The sequence below is a fragment of the Oncorhynchus mykiss genome, chromosome 25, assembly GCF_057628025.1.
Source record: "Oncorhynchus mykiss isolate SJ-2025 chromosome 25, ASM5762802v1, whole genome shotgun sequence".
Classification (NCBI taxonomy): domain Eukaryota; kingdom Metazoa; phylum Chordata; class Actinopteri; order Salmoniformes; family Salmonidae; genus Oncorhynchus; species Oncorhynchus mykiss.
The window spans coordinates 69,661,162-69,673,326 of NC_143046.1; the positions used below are offsets into that span (position 1 = coordinate 69,661,162).

At 41.6% G+C, this 12,165-nt stretch overlaps 2 protein-coding genes across 5 annotated transcripts; both read left to right on the forward strand.

The window, feature by feature from the left end:
- The first annotated feature begins 1,180 nt into the window (after nucleotides 1-1,180).
- On the forward strand, nucleotides 1,181-9,154 carry tmx4 (thioredoxin-related transmembrane protein 4). Of its 3 annotated transcripts, none has more exons than XM_021585020.3 (8): nucleotides 1,181-1,464; nucleotides 1,978-2,093; nucleotides 2,238-2,283; nucleotides 2,382-2,510; nucleotides 6,890-6,935; nucleotides 7,032-7,133; nucleotides 7,727-7,790; nucleotides 7,882-9,154. In XM_021585020.3, exons 1-8 carry the CDS (start codon nucleotides 1,247-1,249, stop codon nucleotides 7,995-7,997), a joined length of 837 nt encoding a protein of 278 aa, XP_021440695.1. In that variant the 5' UTR covers nucleotides 1,181-1,246; the 3' UTR covers nucleotides 7,998-9,154. The 3 variants fall into 3 exon arrangements, with proteins under 3 accessions (XP_021440695.1, XP_021440696.1, XP_090077049.1); XM_021585021.3 differs by having other exon boundaries at nucleotides 1,189-1,464; nucleotides 2,457-2,510; XM_090220923.1 differs by lacking the exon at nucleotides 2,382-2,510 and having other exon boundaries at nucleotides 1,189-1,464.
- A 169-nt stretch (nucleotides 9,155-9,323) lies between these two features.
- hao1 (hydroxyacid oxidase 1) lies at nucleotides 9,324-12,031 on the forward strand. 2 transcript variants are annotated; one of them, XR_016492009.1, is made up of 9 exons: nucleotides 9,324-9,643; nucleotides 10,175-10,326; nucleotides 10,406-10,506; nucleotides 10,583-10,737; nucleotides 10,884-11,036; nucleotides 11,145-11,236; nucleotides 11,312-11,470; nucleotides 11,565-11,634; nucleotides 11,752-12,031. XR_016492009.1 is itself a non-coding variant. In XM_021585023.3 (9 exons), the coding sequence occupies exons 1-9, from the start codon at nucleotides 9,435-9,437 to the stop codon at nucleotides 11,817-11,819; spliced, it is 1,182 nt and encodes a 393-aa protein (XP_021440698.2). In that variant the 5' UTR covers nucleotides 9,324-9,434; the 3' UTR covers nucleotides 11,820-12,031. The 2 variants fall into 2 exon arrangements, 1 of the variants encoding a protein (XP_021440698.2); XM_021585023.3 differs by having other exon boundaries at nucleotides 10,861-11,036.
- Nucleotides 12,032-12,165: the final 134 nt, after the last annotated feature.

Consider the following 12,165-nt stretch of genomic DNA (forward strand, 5'->3'; position numbering starts at 1 on the left):
AATCCTTCCAAGTATATACATTTTATTAGCTGTTCTTTTACTTAGTATAACACATGGCTAAAGTAGCAATGATATAAATCATTTTCTTTTTGTCCCACAGGCCATTTGTCCAGAGTGGATTTTCCCACGTCCATAAATGGATTTTTCAGCATTTTAAACGACAAAAAAATAAGAATATTTTAGAACATTGCCTTAGGCGGATGTCATGCAGGTGTTTGTACACTTTTTTCTCTTTTGTTAATTTTGTTGGTTGTTGGTCCATGGGGGGGCGGGTGGGTCTTGGGGGTGGGGAATGGAATTATTTTATTTATACATTTTTCTCGGGGGGGGAACTGTGGGGGGGGTCTGGTGGTCTGGCGTTTGGGAGGCTGGTGGCCTGGCATTTGGGAGCTTGGGTCGGTGGCTGATGGATTGCTGGTTCGTGTTCCCGTTTTTGACCTTGTGGGAGATCTGTTGACATGCCCTTGAGCAGGGCGTTGACCCTGGTTGCTTCGGTGTGTCGCTCTGGATGGGAGTCTGTTAGATGACTAATGTGATGTAGTTGTTGAGCGGCTTCACTGCAAGTATATTGTGTGTTTTAAATGTTCAATTTAAAAAAAAAAGAACATTTCAGAATTGAAAAAATGATTTGGTGACTGCGAATAAAAAACTCAAGCATATCCCTCCCTCTGTCATGTTCACATTGTTTTGATATGTGTTCTATCATCATTTACATGCCCATTGCGTGTGCATTGCTATACATTACATACTGTACAGATCAGTGTATTTTATACATATCTTTCAAAAATATATTTAAAAACAACTAGCACTTCCCATAAATAAAGATTATTTTTGTTTGGGGACAGGCAGACACTGTAACTGTTTGCTCATAGACATTATAAAGTTACAAACCATTAGGGACAAGGTTATAGGGACACTAATTTGTATTAAGGCCTTCTCATTCAGATTCCCATTAACCAACAGAGGGACACCTACATTTAATTTCACAATTTCCCATGTGTGTGGTCATTACCTTTTCCCTTTCAGAATAGAGACACCAATAAATCATTTTTCACTACTTTTAGATCCATCTGTCTGTGGTATAGCAGACCACCTTAAAAAACACACGCACGCACAAACACACACAAACAATGACACACGCACACACTTCAGGTTGTTAGATGAGCCGGTCGACCTTAAAAAAAAACCCTGTTTCTGTTACTTCCGTGTTTAGCGTTCTAGGCAGTTTTCGTTTCGGAACAGCAACATGGCGCAGCTGAAAACAAAACGTTCCTGTAAACTGTTATGTCAAACTAATTCACCTTCATGTAAATTATCATGTAGTCATCTTTTCCAACCACTCCTCTCAATAATATTAGTCAGCTCCATCGCAAGTTCTGCTGTAGCAGAAACAGAGACAGGCGTCCTGACAATAACAGATGCTAACTGGACGGTCACTATGGATGGCGAGTGGATGATAAAGTTGTGAGTACAGTACGAAGTCGTACTGATGATCTGATGTATGCATGTTTGGCGGAAGAAGAAAACGGGAGGGGGGAAGGAGGAGATATATGATTTAAGCTATTAAGTGCCGAATAAGATTTTAGAGTAAAACTTTTGGTATAGGTCCAGAGTGAGTGTATTCTATTCCAATAATTCAGATGTTTCATGTTGAAGTTGATGGAACATTGAATGTGAAACTATGCTCTTCAACCTATATAGATCATGCCAACGTATTTTCCTGACGTTGAAAATAAGTATTTTCTGGATGTTGAAACCAGGTTAATTTTCAGTTCTGAACGAAATGCTGGAAGGGGGGGCCTGAGTGAAAACATTTGGGAACCCCTGCTCTACTGTACTGAACTAAACTTTGCTGTCCAAATAGTGAATCATAGACGTCTATGATTGATTCAGATTTGGTTTTTAGAACACCTGACTTGTGCCCTGAACACCACCCACCTATAGAATCTCCATAATGTCCAATGTGTGTGTGTATAGTGTTGCTCCCTGGTGCCCGGCATGTGCCCAGCTGAAGGAGCAGTGGGAGAGATTCTCCAGCCTGGCAGCAGCCATGGGGGTTTCAGTAGGAGAAGTGGACGTCACTGAACAGCCTGGTATGGAAATATTATGAAGTTGATACTGTTGGCTCTTACTGTCCTCAATATTGTCTTCTCCTCGCTGTGTGAGATTCAATGCCATACCGAGGCTCCTTCTAACCGCCCATCTCTCCTTTCTCTCGTGTGTTTCTTTTCTTTCAGGTCTCAGTGGACGATTTTTGGTTACCACACTGCCAACCATTTTCCAGTTAGTATCTCAGTTAACCTTTGACCCTGTCCTTTGATCCATGACCTTTAACCTTTCTAACTTTGTATACAGTATTTATCTGTGTGTGTATTCTACAGTGTAAAGGAGGGTAGCGTGAGGAGGTATGTGTCTGTCCGTGAGGCTGAGGAGTTCCATACATATGTCTCTAACAGGAGGTGGGAGGAGGTGGAACCACTGCCTTCATGGAAGTCTCCTACTTCTCCTCTGTAAATATACACACCATATACAATACCAGTCGAAAGTTTGGACACACCTACTCATTCCAGGGTTAACTTTTTATTTCATTTATTTGTTTTACTATTTTCTACATTGTAGAATAATAGTGAAGACATCAAAACTATGAAATAACACATGAAATCATGTAGTAACCAAAAAAGTGTTAAACAAATCAACATATATTTATATTTGAGATTATTCAAAGTAGCCACCCTTTGTCTTGATGACAACTTTGCACACTATTGGCATTCTCTCAACCAGCTTCATGAGGAATGCTTTTCCAACAGTCTTGAAGGAGTTCCCACATATGCTGAGTGCTTGTTGACTGCTTTTCCTTCACTCTGCGGTCCGACTCAACAATCTCAATTGGGTTGAAGTCGGGTGATTCAGGTCATCTGATGCAGCACTCCATCACTCTCCTTCTTCGTCAAATAGCCCTTACACAGCCGGGAGTTGTGCTTCGGGTCATTTTCCTGTTGAAAAACATATGATACTCCCACTAAGCGCAAACCAGATGGGATGGGTAATCGCTGCAGAATGCTGTGGTAGCCATGCTGGTTAAGTGTGCCTTGAATTCTAAATAAATCACAGACCGTGTCACCAGCAAAGCACCCCCACACCATTACACCTCTATGTTTCATGGTGGGAACCACACATGCAGAGATCATCCGTTCACCTACTCTGCGTCTCACAAAGGCACGGCGGTTGGAACCAAAAATCTCAAATTTGGACTCGAACCAAAGGAGAGATTTCCACCGGTCTAATGTCCAATCCTCGTGTTTCTTGGCCCAAGCAAGTATCTTCTTATTATTGGTATCCTTTAGTAGTGGTTTCTTTGCAGCAATTCGACCATGAAGGCCTGATGCACTCAGTCTCCTCTGAACAGTTGATGTTGAGATGTGTCTGTTACCAGGGTTGGGTAGGTTACTATCTAAATGTAATCTGTTACAGTTACTAGTTACCGGTCCAAAATTGTAGTCAGTACCATAACTTTTGGATTATCCAAACTCAGTAACGTAATTTAATTACATTCCGTTAGTTTTAGATGTATTTCCCCTTAAGAGGCATTAGAAGACAAAAATGTATGTTACCAATTGAATGACATCTATTGCAGGATAAATGAATGTTAAAGTTTACATAGCTGGCCATATATGGATGTTAAAATGTACTTTAAGGGTTGGTTTACATTTACAATGTTTACACTGGGATAAAACAAGTTTATATTTGGGGTTCTGATAGAGTATGACAGTTGTACTAAGCTCATGAAGGATTTATAAGTTATACAGTTGAAGTCGGACGTTTACATACACCTTGGCCAATTACATTTAAACTCAGTTTTTCACAATTCCTGACATTTAATCCTAGTAAAAATTCCCTGTCTTGGGACAGTTAGGATCACCACTTTATTTTAATGTGAAATGTCAGAATAATATTAGAGAGAATTATTTATTTCAGCTTTTATTTCTTTCATCACATTCCCAGTGGGTCAGAAGTTTACATACACCAATTAGTATTTGATAGCATTGCCATTAAATTGTTTAACTTGGGTCAAACGTTTCAGATAGCCTTCCACAAGCTTCCCACAATAAGTTGGGTGAATTTTGGCCCATTCCTCCTGATAGAGCTGGTGTAACTGAGTCAGGTTTGTAGGCCTCCTTGCTCGCACACACTTTTTCAGTTCTGCCCACAAATGTTCTATGGGATTGAGGTCAGGGCTTTGTGATGGCCACTCCAATACTTTAACTTTGTTGTCCTTAAGCCATTTTGCCACAACTTTGGGGTCATTGTCCATTTGGATGACCCATTTGCGACCAAGCTTTAACTTCCTGACTGATGTCTTGAAATGTTGCTTCAATATATCCACATCATTTCCCTGCCTCATGATGCCATATATTTTGTGAAGTGCACCAGTCCCTCCTGCAGCAAAGCACCCCCACAACATGATGCTGCCACCCCCATGCTTCACTGTTGGGATGGTGTTCTTCGGCTTGCAAGCCTCCCCTTTTTCCTCCAAACATAACGATGGTAATTATGGCCAAACAGTTCTATTTTTGTTTCATAAGACCAGAGGACATTTCTCCAAAAAGTACAATCTTTGTCCCCATGTGCAGTTGCAAACCGTAGTCTGTTTTTTTAATGGCGGTTTCGGAGCAGTGGTTTCTTCCTGGCTGAGCGGCCTTTCAGGTTATGTTGATATAGAACTAATTTTACTGTGGATATAGATACTTTTGTACCTGTTTCCTCCAGCATCTTCACAAGGTCCTTTGCTGTTGTACTGCGATTGATTTGCACTTTTCACACCATAGTATGTTCATCTCTAGGAGACAGAACGTGTCCCATGGTGTTTATACTTGCGTACTATTGTTTGTACAGATGAACGTGGTACCTTCAGGCGTTTGGAAATTGCTCCCAAGGATGAACCAGACTTGTGGAGATCTACACTTTTTTTTCTGAGGTTTTGGCTGATTTCTTTTGATTTCCCCATGATGTCAAGCAAAGAGGCACTGAGTTTGAAGCCATAACATAATTTTCTGGCATTTTTCAAGCTGTTTAAAGGCACAGTCAACTTAGTGTATGTAAACTTCTGACCCACTGGAATTGTGATACAGTGAATTAAAAGTGAAATCTGTCTGTAAACAATTGTTGGAAAAATTACTTGTCATGCACAAAGTAGATGTCCTAACCAAACCATAGTTTGTTAACAAGAAATTTGTGAAGTGGTTGAAAAACAAGTTTTAATGACTCCAACCTAAGTGTATGTAAACTTCTGACTTCAACTGTATTCTTCAAGAGTCAATGGATATAATTTACAGTATAAATCCAGAAATGGATGTAGCAACTACAGATTGCCCCTTTAAGTCTATCAAAAGTGTGCAAGTTTGAGCATGTGTCCATTAGGTTAGATTGAGCAGTAAAAGCCCCACTTTTATTCCATAGGCTGGGATCTTCACTATGCAGCTGTTGCAAGAGTGCTTTTTTTCACTGGCTGTCCACTGGTTTCAAAAACAATGATTAATAGGCAGCTTAAACTTCTTGAATTCAACCATTATTGGGTTAAAATACACATTTAGATGTGTGAACAGCCATCCACAACAACTGCAAATAGCTAAATGAGAGAGCAGCAGTGTGATTCACATCAATGCACTATGTAGATATCAATAATAAGTGATATCCGTATTGCCATAGACTACATCATTACTGTCATCTTTACCTCTAAGCGTTTATTCAAGTTGGATAATCTTTGGATGCCGACAGCAGTCGCACCATTGGAAGATATAGCTTGGACTGTAGCCTACAAAAGCCTTTCCTGCTCTTTTCCCTCAATCCAGCAAACACATTTGGTGTGTCATCACAGCGGTCTCTGACTTGTGGTCAGACTCACTCAGGTGGAACAAACTTAAAACTTGTGCCTTTTTTCCATGCTGATTTGAATGTCACTGAGATAACAGAGAAGTGTCTTTAGGTTTATTTTCACAAACATCTTTTCTGAATTTAAAAGTAATCATCTAGTTTTTCATAAATATCTATAATCTGATTAGAATATTTTTGCTGGTAGTGCAACTGATTACATGTAATCGGTTACTCCCCAACCGTCTGTTACTTGAACTCTGAAGTATTTATTTGGGCTGCACTCTGAGGTGCAGATAACTCTAATGAACTTATATCCTCTGCAGCAGAGGTAACTCTGGGTCTGCCTTTCCTGTGGCCGTCCTCATGAGAGCCAGTTTCATCATACCGCTTAATGGCTTTTGCGACTGCACTTGAAGAAACTTTCAAAATTCTCAACATTTTCCAGATTGACTGACCTTCATGTCTTAAAGTAATGATGGACTGTCGTTTCTCTTTGCTTATTTGAGCTGTTCTTGCCATAATATGGACTTGGTGTTTTACCAAATAGGGCTATCTTCTGTATACCACCCCTACCTTGTCAAAACACAACTGATTGGCTCAAACGCATTAAGAAGGAAAGAAATTCCACAAATGTACTTTTAACAAGGCACACCTGTTAATTTAAATGCATTCCAGGTGACTACCTCATGAAGCTGGTTGAGATAATGCCAAGAGGGTCCAAAGCTTTCATCAAGGCAAAAGGAGGCTACTTTGAAAAATCTCAAATATAAAATATATTTTGATTTGTTAACACTTTTTTGGTTACTACATGATTCCATATGTGTTATTTCATAGTTTTGATGTCTTCACTATTATTCTACAAATCTAGAAAATAGTAAATATAAAGAAAAATCCAGGAATGAATAGATGTCTAAACTTTTGATTGGTACTGTATATTATACATAAACGTGGAATTTGTCTTGTCTTCTGTAAATATATTCTGACCTTACCTCTGACTTTGTGGATCTCCTCCCTCCAGGATGAGCTGCATGGCTGGACTCTTCAGGCTTTCACTGTGGATCCGGGTGAGACCAAATCTCTCTCTCTCACACACACACACACAGAGAAAATTGTGTAAAGGATCCACACTCACTCAGAATCGTGTGTGTGTGTGCATGTAGTGGACTCATGGGTATCTGACGGGAGATTTGGGCATGCCGGTGTGGGGCTCCTACCTCTCCTTTGCCATGGCAACACTTGTCACTGGGCTGCTGATGGGACTGGTGAGTTACACACTAATAATCATTTCACTATATTATTGTATTACTACTAAACCGTTAATAAACACAAAACACAATTTTATGTCACACAAATGCTTTTGAAGGGTTCTGAACATGTTGAGAATGTCATTGTTCTGAGAAAGATGCCAAATCGTCTCTCTCTTACAGCCTGTTAGAGTATGTAGACACACAAACAAACACACACACACTTCGAGGAGTTTCTCTGCAGTGAAATGTGATCTTATGTAAGAGTGGGAGTGGGAGGATGACTGCTATTTCAGGACTTGGTAGAGGAGACTGGAGAAGCAGCAGGAGGACAGATGTGTGGGATGCACTCAGCTGCTCTTGTGTAACCAGCTGCATTCTACTTAAAGTTTGGAACTCAACTCAACTCCTGCCTACACTGACATTAACCTCTTAACTAATTTAAACTACCTTCATTCTAAACTAGATTATTTACTATAGTTGTATTTATTTTAGTTTGACCCTGTCTAACTTCTCTGATCCTGTCTCAACCCTCCCCTCCACTCAACAGAGCTGCTTTAAACTCGTCTCTATCTCATTCTCTGTGTGTGTGTGTGTGTGTGTGTGTGTAGGTGCTGGTCCTGGTTGCAGATTGCCTCTGTCCTTCCCGACAGAAGCTGAAGGAGGAGAGAGCAGGTGAGAGGATGATCCCACAGAACAAAGCACATACACACACACAAAGACAGTGTGTTATTAGTGCTCTACAGCTTGTGTTTGTTTTGAGCAGGAGTGTGTGTGAGTATGGCGGAGAAGAGGCAAGCGTCGGAGGCAGATGAGGGGTCTAACAAGGAGGAGCCAGAGACACTGAGACAGAGGAGAGGACAGGCAAAACGTACCTCCTAACCAGTGGTTGGAACCTAAATTATTTTCCAATTGTTTCGTTCTGAACAGAACCATTATTTTTTTTGTTACATTCCACTGTTTTCCGACCAGCAAAATAAAGTTCTGAACCGGTTCGAACCAAATAAAAGTAACAGTTTATATTGTTCCTTTCTGTTCCTTTTTAAACCTCTGAAATTGTACAAAAATAAATAATAATTTGCTCAACATTAAATGACTTCACCAATCATGCAGTGCAGATAGAGCAGCTTGATATGGAGCAGACAAGCTATAGCTCAGTGAGTTGTTTACATGCAGCTGAAATTTTGCGGGTGGAGGAAGCTTGGCTTAAAGCGCTGGGCATCTTGTTGTGACATGTATTATCTGAATTAGGCCCACAGAATTATACCTACGGCGGAGCGGCTTCTTTGGAGGAACTTTGAATGTCTTTGAACTTCTGAGATGGCTTAACATTGAACCAGAACTAGCTATAGCTAGCTAATGAGCTTGTGTGCGCAGAGCGGCACCAGAATTAAAAATACATCTTACCTTTTTGTAGTTAATAAATACAATGTGAAATGTGATAACTATAGTATTCTAACTAGCATTGAAAAAGTTAATCCATTCTTCTCTAATTAAAAATCTCTTTCCCTATCTTCTGAATCACGCTTGTAACGTCAGTAGGTTACAGCTATGCTTCGGGGGGTTCTGATTCTGTTCCTTGGAAAATGTAGTTATTTTCCGGTTTTCTGTTCTGTTCCCTGAACCGGTTCCAAAGGAAATGTTCCCTTCAGACAGGACGACAAAGACAAAAATGTATGCTGAACAAAAAGAGTGATTTGACTAATGCTTGTCGTGTGTTTTTACATGTGTGTATTGGGGGGGGGGGGGGGGTCTGGAATTTTTCACTTTTCTATTTTTCGTCCACTATTGTTTTCATCCGTTTTTTATAACGTTGTCCAATTTTCTATGATTATCACAAAATAAACTTTATTTTCTTTGATTTGAAATAGTTTTATATTGTTAAGACTGCCATATGCATACATACCGTTTGAGCTAGGTGTGATTCTATTATTGATGGAAGACTATGATAATGACTGAGTGTTGTTGCCATGTGAGGAGGCCCCTCCATCCTTGATAATGGATCATTTAATCACCAAAATAAACATTTTTATACAAAGGCCTCTTTACTGTCTAGTTATGGTTCCCATCTCCTGTCTGTGCTGTGTGGACAGTGCTATCATATATAAGGGTTGTGGGGTGAAGGGTCAGGGTTGCTTAAATTAGAGTGTGTGTGTGAGTGAGGGATTGAGTGGGAAGCAGGACTGTGTAAACTTGGGGTTAATGATTGCTGGTGGTCAGATGATCAGAGAGGAGAAACTTGGGGGTGTCTGTGTGTGACAGCAGTCAGAGAGGACTATGTGTGTGTGGATCAGGTCGTGTTAGAGTTAGTCAGCCTGTATGTGTTATTGCGTGTGTGGATCAAAGTGTGTTAAAGTGTGCATTTGTCTGTTTGTGTGTGTGTGTGTAGTCATGTCTGAGAAGTTAGTGTGTGTGGCTGACTATGAGTCTATGGCCAAGAGAGTTCTACCAAAAGCTGTGTTTGACTACTACTGCTCTGGAGCTGACCAGCAAGAGACCTTGGCAGATAACACTGCTGCTTTCTCCAGGTAACTAGCACATACACTTGCCTATGCGGAGTCTCCAGAAAACACTAACATCCCATTTTCAGGGATACAGTATTTTCAGCCTAACTTCCGTTTCCCCTGAAAAAAGGAAGTGGGAACTTCTTACGCCTGCGACGTTAGGTTACACATACACAGACACACACTGCTGTTTTCTCCAGGTAACATGAACATGCACGTTCTGTCCTGTAACAACTATTGTAACATCAAAACCAGACAACAAGGATTCATACAACACTAGTGTAGAATACTGCATCACACACACTGTTTACTTAGGATCTGCACAGATTATGTTCATCATCATCTCATAGAATATGTTAGTGAGGTGAGTTAGAAGTGTTTCTGGGTGTTTCAGTGCTGTTCACTGTTTTTTTGTGTGGCTGTTTTAGGCAGACAATATCCTAGAAATCACCACAGTAGTTTAATAATTGACTCACCACCTAACTTCAACTCAAAGTCCTGTTCAACGTCTGACACAGCACTTGTTTACACCAGATCACTTCTCTGTGTGTATAGGTGGCGTTTGTTCCCTAGGGTACTGAGGGATGTGTCCCGCGTGGATCTGAGTGTTAGTGTTTTAGGTCAGCGAATCAGCATGCCTGTGTGTGTCGGGGCAACCGCAATGCAGAGGATGGCCCACCCTGACGGAGAGACGGCCACCGCCAGAGGTATGTATACACACACACACACGGCTGCTTCCAGCTTCTTGTGTATACTGTATGTGTGTAATAAAGCTCCATCTCCTAGCAACCAGAGCGGCAGGGACGGGGATGATGCTGAGTTCCTGGGCCACCTCTACCATAGAGGAAGTGAGGTCATCAGCTGGCGACGGCCTGCTCTGGATGCAGGTGGAGTACTGCTAGATATAGGTTGATTATATCACCGGTCTGGTGAACATCTATGACCTATATATAATCCGTACAGCTGTACATCTATAAGGACCGCGACCTCACCCTGTCATTGGTGCGCCGGGCTGAAGAGGCGGGGTATAAGGCCATCTTTGTTACCGTGGATACGCCCTACCTCGGAAAGAGACGAGACGACGTGCGCAACCGCTTTAAACTTCCCCCTCACCTGAAGTAGGAACCAAAAACACACTCATCACCACACCATATACACAGACACACACACATGCTTCATCAAATAATATATTATTTAAGCTTACCTCTTATTTTAGTGTTTGTGTGTGTGTGCGTGTGTAGGATGACTAACTTTGGTTCGGCAGAGCTGGCGTTCTCCAGTGCTGAGGGTTACGGTGAGGACAGTGGGCTGGCTGTCTATGTCGCTCAGGCTATCGACCCTACTCTCTGCTGGGAACACATTGCTTGGCTGAAGAAAAACACACACCTCCCTGTGGTCGTCAAAGGTGTCCTGAGAGGTGACACACAACACACCCCACATAATGATAAGGCAGGTTTAAGTTTCATGGCAGAGTAGTAACATGTCTATACATCTATGGATCTATAGCTACCCTTCTTCCCTCCAGCTGAAGATGCACTAGAAGCAATTATCCACGGTGTAGATGGGATCCTGGTGTCTAACCACGGAGCAAGGCAGCTAGACGGGGTCCCAGCTACGGTGAGGGAGCCCAACACACACAAACGCTTCAGTAATATTTCACTTCTTGATCTGTGACATATGTTGTGTGTGTAGCTGGATGTGCTGTCTGAGGTGGTGTCAGCAGTAGCAGGGAGGTGTGAGGTGTACCTTGATGGAGGGGTGAGGAGGGGGACAGACGTCCTGAAGGCCTTAGCTCTGGGGGCTACCGCTGTCTTCCTCGGACGGCCTGTACTCTGGGGGCTCGCCTGCCAGGTACCACTGTGTGTGTGTGTGTGCAGATAAAGGACCATATGTGGTTGTTTTACCTACTGCTAAATAACTAAAATGTCAAAACGTGTGTTTGTAGGGGGAGCAGGGTGTCAGTGATGTTCTGGAGCTCATGAGAGATGAGCTACACCTGGCGATGGCCCTGGCAGGTAACCATGGATAATTAACCTACTCTGGCCATTTCCTCCTCACATTGCCTTTCCTCATCTACTAATTCTCAACCTCTACTTCAGAGGTAAAGGTTGAACCTTGTGTTTTGTCTGCAGGATGTTGTTCACTGGCAGAGGTTAACAGATCCCTCGTCAGAAGACCTGAATTCACCTCCAGAATCTGAAGAAGCTGATACACGCAAATTGGGTTTGAAGGCACCAGCCATGTAAAACCTGGTTAAATTAATTTAATCAATTAGTAAATTGTAGTAATTATCACTGCTTTGATAGTTTCCAAAGCACTACGAATTGGATGTAAAATACTCATGACTGTCCGAAATGACTATCACCACCTGATGTAATTTGAAGCCTCATTAAATCATGTTTCTTTCCAATATTACTGGTGTTAGGGTTTTACTAGCCTTGCGCTTCCAAATCTCATCTCACTGAAGTCTCGGTTTACAAGATTAGGGTTTGACTAACTCCGCTGTATTGACAAAGTCACCAAACTAGGAGACTGAACTAATGGCA